Genomic DNA, 22,192 nt, shown 5'->3' with positions numbered 1-22,192 from the left:
CTGCTGTCACAGACAGAGAGTGGATGGTTCAAAAAGCAAGTACAGAATATAAATAAAGAATAGTTTGCATGAGAAGGTACAGAGAAGGTCAGGTCAGGCCCTAGAAAAAAGAAACCTCAAACAAAACCATAGGAACATTGTTCTGTGAACAGTATGGCATAAACTCTTCAAGTATAACCAGTGACTACATCGTACACTCATTTTGGAGTGGAAGATTGGAACAGGTTGCCCAGAGAGGTTGTGGAGTCTCCCTCACTGGAGATATTCAAGAACCATCTGAGTGCAATCCTCTGCCATGTGCTCTAGGATGACCTTGCTTGGGCAGGGAGGTTAGACCAGATGACCCTTCCAACTTCACCCATTTTGTGATTCTGTGATCTTCTCCTTACCACAGCACTCCGGCCAAACTCATACCCTCATGATATATTGAGTTCAATATGCCGGGAAGAAAAGCAATGTAATTTTTCCACTACTCTGGCAAACATACAAGACATTTAAAGATACTTTTGTGATCTCTAAATCAATTTCATGATGCCTTTACTACAGTTTTAGGTAACAATGCTGGGAAGATGAAACACTGCTTACTTTGCAGATAAACAAAATATTTCTTAAAAGAAGATAATTTATTTCTCTCCATCTGACTAGAATGTGAAGACTGAACTAATTTTGATCTAAAATGACCAGACAGTAAATGTGAAAGTAATTGCTTCAAAATTGTTTATGAGGTAGAAGAGAGAAGTAGATTATATCTTGCCTGTGTATGATGTACTCCATTTTTCTGTCCTTTTGAAGATGTGCTGCCTGTGCTTGTGATGATAAATGCAACTTTTTTAAAGGTACAATTTTCACATTTTTAGAGTAAACATCTTTTTTCCATTTCAGTTTGAGGGACTCCTGAATGTTTCCTTATCAGTAAGGGGGGAGGTTGTGCTTGCCAGTCCTCATCACACAAGCACAAAGCTATTTGTTTATGCATGCACTAACTGCTGACACCTGACAGGGCCACCTGCTTACCCTCAGCCTCACTTGAACAAAGGAGAATTAGTTTATGGACTACAAAAGCTACCATCCTTAGTAGGCACGTGGCCAATCAATGTTCATTTTAACTTCTGTTCCCTTCTTCAGCTGCTGTGCTACAGAGCCATTCCAATACGAGGGATTTATTTCACCAGTGATGGATCAGATCTTCAGAGTATAGATCCGCACTTTCCCAGCACTTGGGGATCATGGACTTGGAGTCAAGCAGTCCCCATAAGCAATCTATCCTCACCATGATCACACCAGATTCCTCAAGCACTGTATCAGCCACAAATGGGTGTACAGCAGTACTGTTACAGACCAAGCCACTCTTCACATACTGCAGGAATTAAAAGACCAGTCTTCCTGGCAAACACAGTGTATTTGGGACAGCATGTATGAATACCTGCATTGGATGGCAGGTATTTCAAGATGATCCTGGACTCATGTGTCAGCTGAGAATGGAAAAAGTCACAAGTAACTTGCAGGGGCCTGAAAACTGTCGTCCTCCTGGCCTCCCTATGCACGTTCACAGAACAAACAGTTTAGTTCAATTTTTGTCGGCTCCTCATATTAGCCTGGGATACAGTAATGACACAGTAAACAGTCTTAAGAGTGGCAAAAGGTACCTCATGAAAGGCCACCTATTCCCCATGCAAACCTAATCACCAGGTTATTACACAATATCTTGACAGTAAGACAGAGGATGAGGCAGCAACACAGAGAACCTGTCCCTCCCTTTCATCTTTCTGGAAAAGAGCAAAAGAGATGAAAAACCAACCCACAGCAAGAGCTGCTGCTACATGCCCTTAAGAGACGCTTAATTAACATCATAATATAAAAAGGCAGAGAAGTGACCATGAAACATCTCTAGGCTCAGAAGAGCTTACTGCTTTCTCATATGGATGTAGGAACTGCCCCACCTACGAGTAACCCAATGAGAAATTCACCAGGGTAAAGATGACCCTAGAGAAAGCAAGCCTTACTCAAACCCAGATATTCCATTCGTTTTCCTTCAGCTCCTTTCCCCTCAAGAGGAAGTGGGAAATGAGTATTTTACTCTTTAACTAGATGTTGAGAACAGCTGTGCTGTTTGCTTCCTCTCCGATGCCAAAAACTTTACTGTGTAAGAAGTACTTCAGAAGGTGAAACCCTCACCACAAGAAAACAAAAAACAAAAACCAACTAACCAAAAAACCCCAAATCTCTCTTTCCGTTCCCCTCCTCTCCCACCCCTTCAGAAATTATGATATTTTAAACTCTAAAATAGGGTCTACATTTTTGCCTTATAAGCTTTAAAACATAAAAACGTAAAAAGAAAAAAGAAATTCAGAGGAGACTCATATTCTTAAAAGATACTATAGGTTTCTCAACAGCATTAAGTACTCAGCACTTCAGTGATTTGTGGTAAATCTTCAGAGCATCTAAGACACTTGCAAAGCAATTTCCTCAGACATCCTCTAGAGGTTTAGTTTCGGGGTTTTTTTACAGGTACATAAAGACTGTGAGCAAAAGCCTTGCTCAGAGTGCTAGAAGGAACAGAGCCAAACTTAGATGTTCTTCATCTCATGAGCAACGAAAAAACTACTCACACTTACAGCACTGTTTGAATGACCATGGCATCCACTACAAATGAAATCACAATACTGTTTTCTGCCATCTGCTTCTCAACCACAGAGCACCCAATACAGCTATCACTTCATTGTATCACTATTTAAATTCCCATTCTAAATTTAAAAAAAAAAAATACTGTCACTATGGTTACCAACAGGAAATTACATAATTTTTTTTTCCTTTACTATAAGACTGTTGCATATACCCGGAGTAATGTACTTCCCAACCTTTAGGAAGCACAGTCTGTTACTCCTATATCACATATGAGAAAGCTCCTCAAGAAGTTTGCTAAAACATTATACATATTCTGCTATAGACAGTAACGTTAGACCAGCATTTCAGTTTTAGGGTTTCTTTGCATTTCCTGCAGTACCACACAGCCCCTACTTAGCACACAAAAGCTCCAACTTCTTTAAGCTTGTGATTCTGAAGAGTATGACCACACTCTTGCAGGAGCAGGTTTTCATTTCCTTTTCTTAGAAATTGCCATATTCACACAACCACAAAAGACACACATCTGGTGACAGAGTAGGCAAAGAGCATCCTAATATGCTATGCAAGGACAGCTGATATGATCTACACATCTCAATTTGCTACTTTTCTGTCACTTGCTCCCTTGGAAAACAACACTGACAATTTTGAGAAGTCATGCCATTGATGCCAGTTTCAAACACTGAGGCTGATTATTAGAAATTTCATAAACCTCTAAGGAAATAAGTGTTTTGCAGAGAATTGTACATGCACATACAAGGGTATTTCACAGCCCACTAAGTAACTACAGCATCTGTACTAGAGAAAGAAGACACAGAAAAGCAGTACATGAGATTATCTGTAGAAGTACAAAGAAATTATGAACTTCTGTGCTATATCACGTCTCTCTCCAAAAGTGTATTTATTAGTCAAAACGTAGCCAGCTCCCAGCTGCCAGAGGAAAAGAGACAAAAGCAAATGACCATTCCCAATGCCACCCTGCTATTCTGCCACAGACACAGTATCAAAAGCAAAAAAAGGAACTTGCTGAGACAGGCACATTTCCTACAGCAGAAGAGCCAGAGATCTTCTAAATGTTTTTTTAAAAGCATTTATAAATTAGTTTTTGTAAGAGTGAACAGTACTTCCACAAACAAACAGATTAGCAGTTTGTTGACACATGCCAGCATAAGCAGGAGGTTTCTTTTAGAAAACAAGACCTGGATCAACTAGCTAACTTTTGTTGTGCAAGACTTTCAAAGGGAAGACAAGAAAAAACATGTCCAGCGGCCACAAATTTTCTGGGCTCCAATTAGATATCGATTTCCAAAGGACGTATGTAGGCTGAAAATACAAAGCAGCGACTTAAACCACATTTGTGTGAAATATTCAGCTGCATAAGACACTCAATGACACTCTGCTTCTGTGCAGCTGCCTGGGATATCCTGGGATTGCTCCTTGGACAGAGAATCTTAGAAATCGCGGCAGCAGACTACGTGCAAGAGAGAAAGAGGCAAAATAAAAAACCTAAATGAAAAACCACATTTCTAATCATCCTGTGGCTATTAGGACACATTTAGATCATTCTTATAAGACTATAAAACTGAAGGACAAACTGGATAGGTATGATGCTGGAAGAATTATGGTACTTTGGGAGTAAGAATAACCATAAAAACTAACAGGAAGGACAGGAAAAAGTTCAAGCCAGTCTGAGGAAAAAACCTGGACGTCAAAAACTTATCAGCTGAAAGCACTAAAAGAAACATTTTCAACAAATATGGATGACACTGGGAGCTGACAAAAAAAGCCCAAAAATAAAACCCCCTCTACTCTGCTTTCTGCAGATAAACTCAATGAGTCTCCTACTGGCTGCAATTTGCAACTAGGAAAAAAATTCCCCTCAGCAACAAGCATATGCGATATCCCAAGTGGGGAAGAAGGGAAATCTGTAATTTTTTCACAGAAGCCTCTGCAATTTGATCCTGCCAGCTTACACATGATCTTTCCCCTTAACAGTGTATCCTAGAGGCGCAGTTTTAAGAGAACTTTGCACATGGAAATGGAACGCATTCTGAATTAATGATGCTAAATAAACTTACATTTTGAAAACAAAGTTTTCCCGTTTTACTTCCATCATTACTACTTGTTCAAAGCAAGCCCTGCCTTTTGCAGAGGAAATGTCACCACTCCAGCACCTTCACACAGGATAGATACAGTTTTAGCTAGACACAGGGCTACGTGACTGCAAAGAAGCCTAGTTTTAAGCTGAGAGAAACCGTGTAGCCCAGACTTCATTTTCCGTGGCTGCCACCCATCCCAACCGATGTGGGCATGCTGGCAGAGATCTCCGTACCATGGACTAAACTTAAAATCTCACACATATGAATGGCCGTAAAAAGAAACACAATTTTACATCAGCAGGATTCAGCACTACAGAAAAACTAACTAGAACCATCTGAAAAAAAATAAATTAAATCCAGTCCCTGGCTTAGAAGGTTTCTGAATTAAAACAAAATTCCAGCAATTAAAAGCTTTGATTTGGTGTTAACACATGTATTCTCCACTGTGATATGGCGAAGGGAGATTTTTCTCACAGAGAGCAGTGCAAGCAGGGCATTTCTTTCAGTAAGAGCTGAAGGAGTTAAAACGTGCAAGTGAAGAGGAAGCGAAAGAGCTGGCAACCTTTAGGTTTTATCACATGCAAAATAACTGCAGCATTACAAATCTACAACTCCAGCAAAATGAACTGCACCCTTTTGGGAACAAAGCTATGTGTAGCAAGAATGCCTGTCCAAAGAACACAACATAATATGCCTCACTTAGTTTGAAAAACTGCCTAAACCTTTTCTCTTTTGCATATAGCTTGCTGTCCGGATTTCTAACATACTCTTTTCAAAGCAGCAAGCCCAGGACATCCCAGGCAACTAGAGTCTGTCTAAGCACTAAACACTTTATATACAAAAAGATCCACATAACAGAAAACTCAATTTTACAAAATAAAGAAGAATTTGTATAAGCATCACTCCAAAGGCAAAGCATTTAATCACAGCCATAGGAGGAGTTGTAGATTTTGTTTAAAAGTGGAGCTGAGACGCTAACAATAAAGATACAGCTCCTTAGGACAGCAATCCTTGCTTTTACAGAAAAAAAATTTCAGCAAATTAGTAGTAATGGTTTGTTTATCACCACAGCATTGTATTTATTAGTCAAAAACACAGCACACAAATACCCTGTGTACTTACACACCTGCCCATCCACACAGCAATACTTAAGTATCTCAAAGTATGTGATGACAAAGTACACGAAGAACCCGTACTGTAACCTTGCATAGCCACTGAAGTACCACCTCTAGCTTTACAAATGGAAACCTTCACTCAAGGCCCCAAAATGCACACGGGCAGACTGATTCCCATTACGGAATACAGCATGAAACAAGCTGAAGAGTGCAGCCCATGATGGCTCCAGACCACACCAAACACTAAGGCAACAAGTGACCAAGCCTTGCTTTCCTCAGTCCCGCACAAGCACTCCAACCTTTCCTTCCCGAGCTAGAAGCAAAATATTTGTTTAACCAAATAGCAGTGGCAAACAGCAGAGATAGCAACACTGAACAGCAATGGTGTAAAAAAATGAAACGATCACAACAGTGCTTCCACTGGATGAGATGCATGCAATCTGATGTTCTGCATCACATCAAAATATAAAGACCTAAATAACTGCAATAACAATTGGGACTTTTTTTTAAATTTTACTAGCTTGAAATTACATCTACAGGTCATTCATTTAAAGTTTACGAGAACAAATATTTTAACTGCCTGAAAAGAGTAAAGGGGAAATCAGTAAACATGCTTCATTAACTATCATGCTAGCAACTGTGTAGGAAAACTGGGTCTATCAACTGCATCTATAAAAAGAAGTGTATATTAATTTATTCCAAAAATTTATTAAGAAATAAACCAAATCTTGTATTAAACACTTTTCCCAATTAGATTTTTCCTCAGCTTTACAACATCTCTCTGCTTCATCTATTTGGTACAAGAATTTAATTCCCAAGTCACATCACTATCGTGTTCCATCCCACGAAGTAACAGAGACGATCATTTTTCTGCTCTTTCCTATAATGACAGCACTGCCAAAGCAAGAGCTTTTCCTCCTCCTCCTCTCATTTTTGGTGTCTCTTCTTGAAGCTTTATCAGCTTTCAGTCTCATTTTAGAGCCTTAGAAAAGCACGAAGCTTGTCTGCAAAGCAGTACCCTGGAGAAGTCAGAGGCGACAAACTGAATAGGTAATGTCAGTGTGCGCTGAATAAGAGTGTAAATGCTCTGTGAGCTGCAAGATGTTTTTAGCACGCCGTGTTAGAACCTTAGAAGATCAAGGAGGCTAAATCAATATTTATCTTAAATTCCCTTCTTAAATGTCCTCATATACACGCATGACAAAGCAAAGAAGGGCTATTGGCATTAACAGAAGAAAGGCAAATTAGTGCAAGGGAATTTAGTAAAAGGGGTTTTTAATAGTTTGAGAAAAAAATATTAGGAAAAAGTAGATAGTTCATTTTGCGCAACTCCTCAACTCCACCCGCCACCGCAGGTGTCGAGACACAGGCTGTGGAAGCTGCTCAGTAACATGCCCCAGAGCGCCCTGGGCTTCCTTGTGTGGATGTCACCCCACACTCAGGCCACTTCCTTGCTATGGGTGGGCGGCAGACACAGGGACAGGGTTTTGTTGTGTCTCATCACAGAAATGTTTCCTAGCATCTCCATCAGTAAAAACAATAATGAACGATTAAACTGCCTCCTCTCCCGCTAGGCAGTCTTTCAGGACTATTAACACCGCACCGTTCTAGATGCCAGCAGATCTTTAAAGTCATTGTGTCTTCCTGCTTCCTATTCACAGGACCTCTGGGACTTCCTAAAGCCACGAGAAGCTCAGAGGCAGGTGGACTCCAGCGTACACGGCAGCACCACGACAGCCCGCAAGGAAAACTTTTTTTTGGCGCTCCCGTTTTATTTCCCGCTGTTTACAGCAGCAGCCTGTGAGTCACCCACTGCTCTCCAACCAGCCCGGGGCAGGGGCCCCCCGCCCGGCCGGCGCTGCGGCTCCTCCCGCCTCCCGAGTCACCGCCGCCCCGGGGAGCGAGGCAGCGGCGGGACGGCCCCGCGGCGGAGCCTCTCCGGCCCCAGCCCCGCAGGGCTGACACTCCCCCCAAGTTTTGTCCCTCTTCCCGGGGGGAAGGCGGGCGAGGGGCCAGCAGGCACGAGGGGCAGTTCCGCCTCTTCCCGCCGCTGTCCCGCGGGGAACATCGCCCGCCGCCCGCTCCCTGCACCCCGTCTTACCTGAGGCGCCGAGCGGCCAGTTCGCCTGCCCAGCGGCACCGGGAGCAGCCACTTGCTCCGCACCGCCCGCCCCAGCCCCGCCAGCATGGTCCTACACCTCCTCCTCCTTCTCCTTCTCCTCCTCCGGCCGGGAGCGGGCCGCCCGCGGGCGCGCTCCGCAGCGGCTCAGCCTCGGGGCGGGCGGCGCCCGCTCCTCGCCGGGCGTGGGCGAGCCGGAGCGCAGGGCGTCTACCCCAGCGGCCAAGGCGGCTTGTGCGCCTTTCCTCTGCTCCTTCCCGCCCCGACCGCGGAGGGGCCGGGCCGGACGGGGCGGTCCCGGGCAGCAGCGGCCCGCGGCTGCCACTGTTATCGCGGTGGGCGAGGAGGCGGCCCCGCCGGGCCCAACCCACCGCCTTTCGGCTACAGGTGCCGGTCCCCCCTCTTCCTGTAAATGAGATTAAAATACCCATAAATGTCTGTCCTACCAGAACCCCTGGCTTTTCTGTTGCTGAGTTATTGCCTTTTTTTTCCAAGAACACGACTATCGCTACTCCTAGGTTTCGGTGAAATGAACCCATTCCGGTGCCACAAAAATGAACAGCAAAACACAAAAGACGCTCGGAGTTCGCTATTTTACATGAGAGTTTTGTTTACAGCAGTAAAACAATTAGCAAGGCTTAACCCTTTCCTATTCAGTCGTTCGTTCGAGCTCACCTGTTTGATATCATCCACATGCCCACAAACACAGGTTTTCACGTTCAGTACCACGGAAGTGCATCAGCCCCATGGCAGCAGATCAGGGAAACATAGAGGGAAGTGGTGCATTCCTCCGTTTCCTCTGCCTTTTATGATGTTCCTCCAGAGCAATGCTGCACGAAACAAAACATCTTTACCTGATGATGACAAAAGGATCTTAGCGAATGGGCTGTTGCAGATCTGAAAGCGTGCCACTATCACGGGAAAAAATATCCACATCTGATTGCACGCTTGATGGCTCCGGGGGACTAAATATGACCCCATTTCTGTCCATCTCCTGAGCTCTGGGAGGGAAACCTTAGGCAGCTAAGATCACACAGACATTCATTCACATTTTAGGGTCACTGTGATCTCTTAAAGTGAATGTGATCCCAGGAAACAGCAGAGGAAGAGCAGCTGCAGTGTTAACAGGCAGTGATTCCCAAAGACAACAACTTGTGCTAGTCACAATTAACATTTACCATAATTATTTACCCAAATTTTATTGGAGCAATTTTTCTTTAGCAAAAGTAAGTGTTAATTTCTCAACCTAGGTACCTTACTATGTAAATTATATTAAGATCCACAAAGTTGCCAAAGGTGAAATAAGGATTAAATAGTTAAATATATTAATTCAAGATATAATATTTATGGTTTTATTGAGCAGAGGTAACTAGGTCATGGCAATAGGCTTTTTCTTTTCTTTTTTTTTCCTAATACTTCTACCACATAGTGATGGCTTTATCAAAATTATTTTCTTTGGGGATGAAAACTCAGCATCAGTACTAAAAAACCAGATCGCTTAGTTTTGGTCATTGCTCAATGCTACATTTATTTTTTTTACTTTGTTTTAAAAGGCTGATAAGGAGCAAAGAAGCACTGATGCTCACAGCAACTTGCAGCTGTTAGCTTCGGCAGGGACTGGGAATCACAACTCACATTTTTATCTAAAGGCAGGAGAAACTAGAGAACATTTTACTAACATTCTCATGCCAAGAGAACGTTAGTCACTGCCAAGTTTAAAAAGATGACTTTGACACTTTGAAAAACCTGTCCTACAATTTACTTTCACACCTGTACAATAATCTCATGAAGCAACTCCTGCTTTCTTGTATAAGCAACATGTTTTGTGTCCTACAGTTTCCACTGTAAGTACTCACTGTTCACTGTAATTTAGTGGGTTTTTCAAATTATACCTCAAAATGTATCTATAACACAGTTTACATCTAAATTAACATTATATAATAACATTGACAAAAAATTTCTACATAAAACTAATTTTATTTATCTGCTCATAACCACTGAACACAGTAAACATAAAAAAAATACTGTGAAACATCACTATGGTCACAGATACCATTAAAACAGCTATAAAAAGGAGCGAAAGGCAAAGTTTCTTGAGTGCAACCACTAAAACAGGGTCTGGACTTACAAAGCATTCAAGGGGGACAGCTTTTAGGATGACTTGCTAGTTCCCAATTTTTGCCTGTTGTTCCCCCCATTTCGCTGCCATGTTTACAGTGTAGTTGGTAACAGATTATATTAACTTGAAACTATCTTTGATTTAGTTTTCTTGTTCTATGAAATGCAAATTAATCTCTTCCCTTCTGGTATCTATGTGCTCTGTCAATAGGAACTAGCACTTCAAGGGAAGTGATTTATGCATGCACAGCATCGGGGTTCTCTTCCTATCATGCATACATGACTGGCCTCAGTTCCAGCAAGAAAATGACTAGGGAAACAAGCAGATTATTACAGACTTGAGACTTATGTTTCAGTTCATATTCTAAGGGGAATTTTCTAAAGAGAAAACTGTTTACTAAAATAAAACCAGATGAAGTTCTAGGGAAGCATGAAACTAAGGGGGGATAAGAGGGACTCTGTCACAATGCTTCCAAGGGGCAAAGGGTCTGTCTCATAAGTCTCAGGGCATTCATATCAAGTCTTTGTCAAGGTAAAAAAAAAAAAAACACCAAACCCAAAATAAACTCTAACATAGGAGAAAAGGACATGGATAATCTTCTGAATTGAAAACATTTTCCCAGGGCCAGATATCAAGCTCTAGAAGAGCACCCTAACTCCAGGCGTGCCTCATCAACTGGATTGTCAGAAGCACACAAATGCAAGAGCAGAGATCTCTACCCTCACCACAGGGAGGAATACGACTGCCATGCATTATATTTCAAATATGTTCAGAAAGGAAAGGCACACAGTATAATTTCAGGGTAATCATCTTCATTAGCCAGCTATAGGAGTCCGATAACACTTAATCAGGACCCCAATTGTAGGATGATGTTCTCACCACTAAAGGAAAAAAGTATGCTTAAAGGTAACTTCAGATGTGATTACAGGGAAGCCAGAGCCCTTTTCCTCATCCTCTGAGTTGTTTCCTCCATTACAGTACTTTTAATGTTTCCTTCTTTGTTCACAGGTACCTTTCCAGAGCTGGAGGGTAAGGGAGAGAGAGCAGACAAATTTTGATGACAAAACTTAAAAGTTCCCCAGTAATACCAAATCTACAGCAGATATTTTGAAGTTCTCCCTCTAAGGCAGTCCTCCTTCAGTGACCAGGATTTCCTACTACTACTTCCAGCATACTCCTGGAACAAAATTTTTTAATGCATCTTACTTGAAAACCAATAGCTAAAGGTTTTTTAACTCTTGCATACCACAGTTCAAAATAGAAAATGGAATGAAATAAAATTATTTGATACATCTTTTCAAAACTATGTCTATGCTGAAAGATTTATCTTGCATCTGGTGATGAAAAGCTGCTGCAAAATCTCTCCCCTTCAGCAGCAAACATGAGCTAAGATCTCAAGCCTTGCTTGAGGAATTGCCTTTACAAGTCATTAGTAAACAGCCTGAATTTTCCCCAAAGACACAAGAATGAAACCCAAACTTCTGTGTTTTCATAAAGTTTTTTTGCTCCTCTTGGACATGGTATCAACACTGTGCCACTTAATTTAAAGACAAACTTTTTCACCAGGAAAAACTATGTTCCCTCCCCGTGCACAGAGGGAAAAAAAATCTCTCTTCAAAGTATAGAAGAGATCATTGCAAAATATTAGCTCTGCCAGTACTAGCATAGTAATCCTCCTTCTCTAGTAAAGAAAGAGTGAAATGAGACCTATCACCAACTCACACAGAACACAAACAAAAGCTCTGTATTTTTCATAGAGCAGGGGATCATGCCCATAAGATTTTCTAGATAAATTGCTGGAAGGCATGACACCCTATACAGAAATACCTGGATTCCAGTTACAGAGATAAATTCTTACTCAAGGAATGAGAAGTGCTTAGTGCTAGTGCCAGGCAGAGGATCATAAATTACACTCTTATTACAGAGTTGCCAATCTGTCTAAATTGTACTCGAGTATTTAGTCAGTAGAGCAGAAGCCTGAGTCGTGATTAAAGGGATTCATGGTCAACATTTTTTCCTCCCTCTTCCGAGTCTTTTTACTGTGTCTCTTAAAATTTGCTTATACTTTCTTATATGCTTCCTCTGGCTTGTAAATATCTCTTTTATGCATAAATCCTTACAATAAATAATTATCACATTTAGAAACAATACAGGCATGACACAGAGGATCACTTGTTTCTTGATAGGCACAAAAGCCTCAAAAAATCACAGCTAAGCAGTAAGCTATTATTCAGGCTAGGATTGCACACACAAACATGGCTTGCATTGGGCAGGAAATCAATACATAGAATATAGTTCAAAGCCCACCTCCCCCAAAGGTTCAGATGAAGAAAGAACAGGCCTAAAAGGGAAAGGCTGCGGCTTGACATGGAAATAGACCTCAGGTTGGCAACAGGCCAACTCACTAGGAATTCACTTAGAATAGCATCAGTGGCAAAGACTACTGTTTGTGTATGCTAATTAATATTAAGTATTCCCAATACAACTTTAGCAGCCCACTAGGCCTTTGTGCAGCAGGTACAAAAACCAATGTAGCTTTTCAGTGAAGAGTCGTCCTTACAACCTCAGGGTCCCAAAGAGCAGAGTCCTGCTAGTTTCTAGGTCTCTATCACTAACATCTTTTCTGGCGGATAAAATGAAGTTTATATTCCCCATCCCTCAAGGTGCTGGGCACTCACAACGTTGCAGGCAGCTGAAACAATAGGCATGGTTTGTACAGGGAGATGTGAATGCCACAGCCATACTTTGAAATTTGCTGAGTTTATTTGGTTGTCCAGTTGTGAATACCTGTGTCTCAGGACAAGCAGTGGCACGAACTGTTGCTGCTGACAAAATGGAGGTGGTGGGAGAGTAGGGGGACAAGGTGAAACTTCCCCTTTGGGCACCACTAAGCAGGGAAATCAGCCTAACCTGCCACTGGAGCCACAGCTCCAGTGAAATACACAACCAACATAACAGAAAGATATGGGTGGAGAGCTCCCCGTTTAGAGTTTCAATTCTGGAGTCATTCCAGGCCCAGCTCCTGCTCAAGGCAGGGCAATCTGTCATCAGAGAGCAGCAGCACGATGTAAAAGTTCAGCTGTTCCCTCTTCCCTTGATACACCAGCCGGACAGAGCTTCAGCCATTTTCAGGCTCTTTTCCCTTTTGTATCAGTCTGTCAGAGACTGAGCTCAAACCTTCAGCTTGGCACCTGCAGTATTAAAAAGAAAGCTTAGAAAGTGGCTTTCCTCACTCAGGAAGCCTTAATGACCTATACTACACCTCTGCATGACTGATGGCTTAAAATATGAGCACATGCAAATTGAATGTCAGCGTTGTTGGATAGGAAGCAATAACTGTTCAGAACACAGCACAATCCTTCTGGTGACAGCACCTCAGTGAAACCTCTGCCTAAGAACTCAGTGCTAGTATCTGAGAGTTAGTAATAGCTATGCACAGTTTGACACACTTCACTCAAATACACAGAAGAGTATAATCAAGAAGTGTAATCAGAAGAGTCCAATCAAAGTGAAAGAGGGGAACTGAAATAAATACAGTTCAAAACCTGCAAATAACACTAACAAATGACTCCTAGAACAAGCATAAACATTCACCACACTACAGAAAGTCATGCACATCTTGATACACAAGTTCTTTTTCTTAGTTTAAGTCATTTTACATTACACATTGCAAATGACCACTAGAGCTGAGCACAAACAATATGAGTCACAACCATATTCATTCTAAAAATTCTGACATCCTGTTTTATATAGATATTCAGGGATCTGAGCATCCACTCCAACCCTCATCCCTCCCCAGAACATTGTACTCCATCTGCCTGTTTTACAGAGTATGTTTGTGCAAGGGTTTTGTGGTAATATTCTTCGGATGAATAATAGTCCTCCTTTCCTTTGAGGTGATATCATGTTGTCTGCCCTGTTATTGTTTTAGGCTAAGGAAGAAAAACTGCCAGGACCATAGCAATGTATTGGAGAAAAGGCTTGTTTCTAAGTCATTTTACATTTGAGTCACATAAAATTCACAAGTTAAAGCAGAAGGACATTCCTAGAAGTCCTAACTCTTGCTTCAGGAAGTCATGCAGTCTTGCCTAGACCTTTTCCACAACATGCATAGTTTCTATGTGATTTTGGTTACTTCCAGTTGTCTTTTTAAGGCAAGTGCTAAACTTTGAAGTAAGGAGCTGAAAAATTCCGCTGAATTTAGGAAACTGCCACTGAGGAGGGCCAACAGTTCACAGGTTTCTGGTTTGTTTTGGGTTTTTTAAACTTCTTTAGGAAGCCATAACACAAACACATACACACTTATTTAAAGACCCAGATATTACTGGTTAACAAAGTTTGTGGTAACAAGAAGTTAGGATGAAAAAGAGTAGAAAAGGGAAAAGATTGGTGATTTACCTTTACGTAAATCAGTTCATGCAATACCGTTTGTGATACCTTGCATAGTACTATGCACCTTATCTCAAGTATAGTCTTATCAAGTGGTATGGGAAGAACAGATGAACACCATCAGAAATTTAAACACACAGAGAAACTTAGAAAAGCCTTAGAAAGTAAATTAAGGAGAGAACATAACAGTGTACTGAAGAAAGAAGGGTATAGAGCAGTTTACTACCTCCTGTTCTCTCCACCTCAAGAAGCTACAGAGCACTCAGCATCTCTCAGAAAGAAGAAAAAAAATTTTTCTCCACAGATTGCGTAGTTAGATTGCAAAACCTTTCATTAGAAGAAATTATTCAATATATGGTCAACAATACTCACTTATTCCAATTAACAAAAATGCTGACAGGGTTTTACATACCAAGGTGATCTCTAAATACATACGGTAGAGACGTGACTTGGGATAGGGCAGCTTACACACTAGGGCTTTCTCAAGTTTCACCCTGACCATCGGATACCGGTTACTCTTAAAGGAGACAGGATGTCAGAGAAGGTGAATGGGCAACTCTGCTCGATGATCCAGCTGTGGTATGATGGTGATGGAGCAGCTGACAGAGCCCTTGTGCGCTGCTTTCCTCAACGGCTGCGTTCCTCCTGCAGAACCAATCCATGTGCACTGCTAGAGATGCTGGAGTCATGGCTGCAGAGGCAGTTTCCAATCTTTTTCCAGGAACTTAAAAATTTCAAAATGCATTTAGAAGGCTGAAAGATTTCACGCTCGCTCTCCAAGAATAAATTATTCCTTAATGTAAATAGTTTTGGTAATTAGAAATACTAGCTTCGATGAGGGAAAAGGGGAAGCTTGGAAACTCAGATGGCTTTTTATTTTAAATAAACATATAAGGCACTTAGAAATACAGCCATATTGCAAGAAATTGCTAAACTTGATAGACAGTCAAAACACCAATCTTTCTGAAGCTCTGCACATGCTCAGCAAGCTGGATGAAGACATCCAGCACGTATACCACTGATTCTACTTTTACTTTTAGTCCTGGCTTCTCCTAAGCTTTATTTCAGATAACGAAGGCATTGTATTCAGCTGCTAAAAAGAAAGAGAAGAGCAGAAAGAATTCCTTAGCTATGGATGACTGCTACATATTTTACTTTTTTTCTTTGCTTCTGCATTAGGTGATCAGATAACTTTTAGTAACATTTTATATTCATAAAAGCTGAAATTTACAGCCTGCAGAAATATTTGAAAGCATCATATCTACAGAAGTTGTTAACAATAAAAAGTATTTTCCTAAATGTTACTTTCCCTCCCCAAATGATTTTCTAACATTAAAACATTTTATTATTTTTAAACATATTTTCAAATAATATAAGAATAGTATTTCCTATGGCTAACAGATTACCAAGATGGTTAATTATCACCAACTCTTTCTCATGCTTGAGGATTCTTATGCCAATAATCACTTCACTCAAGAATCCCACAAAGGCTCAGTGTCTTGCAAGCAGAGGCTTTCTACTCACATTGATAAACACAAGAAAAATAGCATTATACTAATTGCTAGCCTAACAGTACTTCCTTCCAACACTCCTGACCTGTGTAAAATTCCCACTCTTCTCTGAATGGTAACATGATTAAGGGTGTAACTGGAGATCCGTATTTGCTGATGCCTCTAGGATAGGCTCCTCTTAACATCTGAAAAATCAAATAAAACCCTTGCAAGTAGCTTTAAGAAAATATAAACCAGATAATCATAAACATGAACAAGTGCAAGAAAAAGGATTAAAACTCATTCTCCTTTTCAAAATTGCTTTTTTTTAAACAGGTCGTGAAATGTTTCCAGGAGTTCTGCCATCTCCTCTATTTATCTTTTGTAGTGTGCACCTGCTAAAATCTTGTGCATGACTGATACTCCTAATTAGGCAGCTCCATCAGTTTTGCTAAGGACCCTCAAAGGAAAATAAGAAGAAATTCTGTGAAGTATTTAATTTTTTTCTAGTTATCAAAATTGTAAAGGAAAACACAAAGGCCCTGCAAGTGGAAAACAGTAAGAATTCATGATTGAGGCATAAACTGAAGAAAGATCTATTTTGTAGTTATTTGAATTTTCATTGCTCTTGTGATAATCTTTTACACAACACTAATCATGTGAGAATTCTCTTGCTACACTCAAGTAAGTAGAATGCCTTTGGATTTTTCATGAAAAGGCATCATCAGTAGCTTGTGAGGAAAACCAAAATATTCTATAGAGAGACTTCAATCTCAGTTCATTGCAATAGTTGTAAGCATACTTTTCCAGATTCCTACATTTGAATATTACATAACATCAGTTTAAGTAAAGACATGCTAGACTTCTAGAAATGGTTTTCTTTTTTTTAATTCTAGAGGCTGACAGGTAAAGAAATAAACATTACTACAGTCTCTCCATTCCCCTGTTAAAATTCCCAACACAACTGTACCAAAAATCCTGGTATGCTAAAACTCAGAAATATTTCTGATTCTAATTATGAAAATTTGAGAAGCAATGGTGTATGTAAACATCCCTCCACCATTTTTCAGAACAAATTACCAGAAAATTTCATATAAAAGATTTAACATGCATTGAAATCCAAATAACTGCTTTTAAGCAAGAAGTCACTCAAGTAATTTTATACAGTAACTGACACATTCATTGGCATTTTCAGCCTCATACCTCCACACTCCCCATCACTGAAAATGGTATTTTAAGGGTTATATCCTGCCCACTATCAGAATACAGCACAGGGAGAAAATATACTCTAAAACTGAAATCAAAATGAGATCTTTCCAGACTTTTATACATAAGCTAATACTTCTAACTACAGAAATCACTGACTGAGGTTGCAATTATTTTCTCATTAACCCATTTGTGTCCCATACCTTGTAACTTTAGCATCAAATTCTTAAGATCTACTTGGCCTAAAAAAACATGACTCCACATTTAAAATTACTGAAAGGCTCTTGACTCTCAGTATTACTAACAAGTGATCTTTGACAAAACCATCTTTTCAGTACATGACAAAAAGTACAGAAAACCAAAGCCAAACAAAATTACCTGCACCTGGTCATCTTTTCTCCTTTGTCAGGTTAAGCAAGATTAATAAATGGGTTTATTTCTAATAAGCTTAAGAACAAAATAAAGAATCAAGATCAATAACTCTTCTTGGAGGCTGCATTATGTGTCCTACCATTGTAAGAGCTTAATTTCTCCCACAGGAACTTCCATACTACTTAAAAGAGGTACAAGATGTTGCTTTTAGAACTAAGACATGAAAAGGGACACCTAGTGTCAATATTTAAAATACTGAGAATTTGAACTGATCACCCAAAGACTGACTTAGCTGGGGCTGGGGGACATCTTCCCTGGCAAATAGGCATGATTTATATTTGCGGTGTAGAAGGCGTTTTGGGAAAAGTTCAATCCCTAAAACGGCTGGAGAGCTACCTTGGACAGTTCAGCACTTTATTTAAGCAGATATGAAAGCATACCTCTTATCTCTTCTCCAAAACCTTACTCAGTAGGCAATAAGCTTATTGAGCTTCACAGTACATCCCTTGGTAGGAATTAGTCTTTTGATGTATATCTTGTGATCCAAGTCATTGTAAGAAAAACTGTCTTTTAGATCACAAAGTACTGAGGGTTGGGAGGGACCAAATGGTGGGCTCATGTGGTCCAACCTCCCTGCTCAAGCAGGGTCATCCTAGAACACATTGCACAGGATTGCATCCAGATGGTTCTTGGGTATCTCCAGTGAGGAAGACTCCACAACCTCTTTGGCCAATTTGTTCCAGTGCGTGCTCACCCCCATGGTAAAGAAGTTCCTCCTCCTATTCAGGTGGAACTATTCAGTTTTTGCCCATTGCCTCTTGTCCTATTGCTTGGCACTACCGAGAAGAGCCTGGCTCCATCCTCCTGACGCTCTCCCTTCAGATACCTATAGACATTGACACAGTCCCCTCTCAGTCATCTCTTCTCGAGGCTGAACAGGCCCAGCTCCCTCAGTCTTTTGTTATAAGAGATGCTCCAGTCCCTTCATCATCTTTGTATCTCTCCACCAGGCCCACTCCAGGACCTCCATGTCTCTCTTTTACCGAGGAGCCCAGAACTGGACACAGCACTGCAGATGCAGCCTCAGTAGGGCTGAGTAGAGTGGCAGAATCACTTCCCATTTCCTGCTGGCAGTGCTTTTCCTAATACACCCCAGGATACCATTGGCCTTCTTGGCCACAAGGGCACACTGGACTGTGGACAGCTTGTTGTCCACCACGACCGCCAGGCCCTCCTCAGAGAGGTACTCTTGCCATGCCTACAGATATTCTATTGATCAAACCACTAAAATCAGTATCCTGAATCCTGAGATGTTTCAAAATCAAGATATTTCCATGAGACTGTCTTTTTAAAATTTAAACCACACATCAGTCACAATGGAGGTATGCTCTAAAATTAATAATAAAAAAACTATATTCTCTGTGCTGTGTAATAATTTTACTGAACAAATAGCTCTCAAGATGTACTTTTCATAATTTTTATATACAAAACCCCATAGAAGAATAAAGCTTTAAGAAATGATTTTACAGAATATGTTGCAATTAATCATGGCATACGGTGTTCCCAGATATCAATACCAAACTCACAAATCAGAAGCATCTATCATGGAGCATTTAAACTGTAACATGTCCTTCTTGTCTTTGCAAATATAAATGATTTTTAAGGTGCCCCACGCTTCAGCTTTCACCCAATGCAAATTAATCTACAAACAAGCACTGAGATCCTAGAGGTCTCATTTAGGGACAACATTCAGCATTGCCGCAGACATTTATTACACAATATTGATCTACTAAATGGAAAGTTTCTCTTTTGTAATCTTTGGGTAACTTAAACACATGTAGTAAAGGACAGCACACAAATATAACTTATAAGGTATCTTCTCCAAACAATGAGTTTGTGCTAACATGCAGAATAACACTACTTGCGGAATTTAATTATTGTAGCTTTTAAAGCATTTGCAAACCATAGCTAGTACATTTTCTCCTTGACTATTTGATTCAGGGGCTATAGCACTTAAAATACGTTAGCATCTTCGAGGCTACATTAAATTAAAATGTAATCATACTAATCATAATTTACTTTTTTCGTACTTAATTATTTAATTGTAGTCACATTTCATTAAAACAAACAGATAAGTTCAGAATACTAAGTATGAGTGATTGTGCTTTATGCATTAATTCTAATGTGTCTCTAAAAAAAAAAAACAAACAACCTAACAAAACCATCTCAACAATCAAATTAAAAAATCTGACATAAATCTATCAAAAAGCCCAAACCGTTGAGTTACCAAAACATTAGCAAGAACAAGGTTTCTGAAATACGCAAGTGTGATTACATTTTGAATTTTGTCATTTTAAAGCCTTTACTTTCACTGATGTAAGGTAATTAATTTTTACATCACCTCTTCTTTTTCTTTAGATCACAGTAGAATTCAAACCAACAAGTGTGAGTGATTACCCACACTTACTCTAAAGGGCAGACAACACAAGTTTACAGAAACCTCGACCAAGACTACAGTAGTTACAGAACATAAAACAAAGTTAATAGATATGCCTTCTTGAGGATAATACATAAGAAGGGGTTTAGGAATTTTGTATTAAAAGCTCATTTCAGATTATGCAGTGTTTTCTCCTCCCTTCCACAGATCTGTGAAATAAAGTGGTAAACATGTTCTCTTCAATATTCATTTCGGTAAGAGTTTAGTTGCAAAATGGTTATACTTACATAAATATAAAACCACATGATAAAGCAAAATATTGTTAATTAGTAAGCCAATCATAAATAAATTCACCTAAAATTAACAGAAGAAGCAGCTGTATTCCTTCTACATTGATACATTTTTTAGCATGTTTTTATTAGTCAACTTCATTGCCTAGCCTGGGACAAAACAACTCATCATCATCGAGCACTCAACAATTCTGCACACTGAGCTAAGTCTTTTTTTTAGTTACATTTTTTACATTTTCTTTACAAATGTAATACTTATGTACATTATATATTTTATTTCTACAATTGATTTACTTTACTGAAACTCTACAACTTTCACAGGGAATTTGCTGAAGTCTTTAGTAAATATGAATCATTCCTCTTAAAAAGAAATTCATATAAACAACCAACATACATCACTGCCCTTTGACATCTCTGTTAAGGATTTGGATCTGGAAGGGCTACTATAATAAATGTAAGAAAAAAGGCTTTACCTAATTGTACATTTTGTTAAGAAATATCATCCCACATAGCTACATAAATTCACCAGCTTGCAATAAACAGAGCACCATACCGCTGCACAACTGGATACGTGTACAAACCAATTTTAAAGTTTACTAGTGAAACAGCTTCATCACTCCTAGCACTTTGAGACTGAAGTAAATCTGCAAAATTCTTTTGGAAATGTATACTTCTTTAGCTGTAAAGCTTCCAAAACAGTGCTGTCACTGTATATTGTGAAGAACAAGCATCCACTTCTGTAACTTCCCATATGCTTCTCTCAGCCCATGCTTCTGTCTGAAGTCAGAATTTTTCTTCTATTTATTCCTTGATCACTTACAAACCTGCTGTTGAATATTAAGTAAGAACTCATAATATGAGAAAGCTGCTTCTGTCCGATCCTCAATTAAATGCTGAAAAAAATCTGTTTTGGCAGGGTTCTCATCTCTGAAAGAAGAGAGGAAGGTATTGAGCAAAATCAAACATTGAGCAAAAAATCCACTGCAAAATTCAAACAGAGGCCTAAGGTCTAAAAAATTTCTTACTGTCCTTTGGAATCTACATTCAGTCCAAAGATACCAAAACTGAAAATAATCTAAAGTCTAGGAAAAAACCTTGAAGTTTGCAATACACTATCAAACAACAGCATCTTTTTAAGGAGTATAAAATGGCAGAAAAGCAGGTGAAATATAGCATTTAAAGTATCTTGCAGAAACACAAAAAAGAAAATGTAAAAATACTTCTCTTTTAGAAGTCAGAAGTTAACAAATATTGCTGGTGGCAATGAAAAAATGCAAAAATTACATCTCTGGTTACATGTAATCTCAATCTCAACAGAACAGAGAAAGTAAACATGATTATATTATCCATAATTATTGTCCCAATAAAAATTATCAGAGACACAATCCTCTGTACTGGTATTGTACAGTGTGCAGCAAAGCTCCTCAGTCTCTCAGAACTACTTGCAACTCAAGCAGCAGCCATCATGCCACAGTTGAAGAGCTTCAGTCCTGTATTTCAGCATTATTTCTCTAAGCAAGTCATCATACTCTCTAAAAGTGACCTCTAAAAAGTGATCTCCTGTCCAGCTCAGTAAACTGAGTATTCCAGAAGTGAAATGTAGTCTCAAGTATAATAATTTTATTGCACTTAAACTTCTTTAAGTGAGTTGTGTCTTGAAAAGGCTTCAAAACTTGCCTCATCTATCATAAATCAGCTGCTGTCCTATGGAGCTCAGTAACAAATACATACAATTACTTACCCATCTACAGATTACTTACTTTACTTCTTTTTTATATGCATATTATAAAAGTTATAACAGAAATTAACCCAGCTAACTCCACTGATCAGAAGGATATCCATTGCTTTAGTGTATTCTTAATACAAAAATATGCAACTAATTCCTAACAATAAAACTATTAGTAATTGAATTTGCACTAGATTCAAAGACGATC

The 22,192-nt window shown here is 39.7% G+C and overlaps 2 protein-coding genes across 4 annotated transcripts in view; both read right to left on the bottom strand.

Annotated features, from left to right (window-relative positions):
- MCUB (mitochondrial calcium uniporter dominant negative beta subunit) overlaps nucleotides 1-8,051 on the bottom strand; it is a 48,778-nt gene extending 40,727 nt beyond the window's left edge. Inside the window, exon 1 of the mRNA XM_017805758.1 lies at nucleotides 7,938-8,051. Coding sequence (XP_017661247.1) covers nucleotides 7,938-8,024 — 87 coding nt within the window. The 5' untranslated portion in view covers nucleotides 8,025-8,051. The remainder of the gene's footprint in view (nucleotides 1-7,937) is intronic.
- A 5,494-nt stretch (nucleotides 8,052-13,545) lies between these two features.
- The window catches only part of SEC24B (SEC24 homolog B, COPII coat complex component), a 50,284-nt gene continuing 41,637 nt past the window's right edge, over nucleotides 13,546-22,192 (bottom strand). For all 3 annotated transcript variants that reach the window (XM_017805901.1, XM_017805902.1, XM_017805903.1), the window contains one exon: nucleotides 13,546-21,185. In XM_017805901.1, coding sequence (XP_017661390.1) covers nucleotides 21,071-21,185 — 115 coding nt within the window. In that variant the 3' untranslated portion in view covers nucleotides 13,546-21,070. The remainder of the gene's footprint in view (nucleotides 21,186-22,192) is intronic.

The sequence above is a fragment of the Lepidothrix coronata genome, unplaced genomic scaffold, assembly GCF_001604755.1.
Source record: "Lepidothrix coronata isolate B3197 unplaced genomic scaffold, Lepidothrix_coronata-1.0 Scaffold13, whole genome shotgun sequence".
NCBI lineage: Eukaryota > Metazoa > Chordata > Aves > Passeriformes > Pipridae > Lepidothrix > Lepidothrix coronata.
Note: the sequence above shows the minus strand (reverse complement) of the source record. Positions and strands in the feature narration are given on the sequence as shown.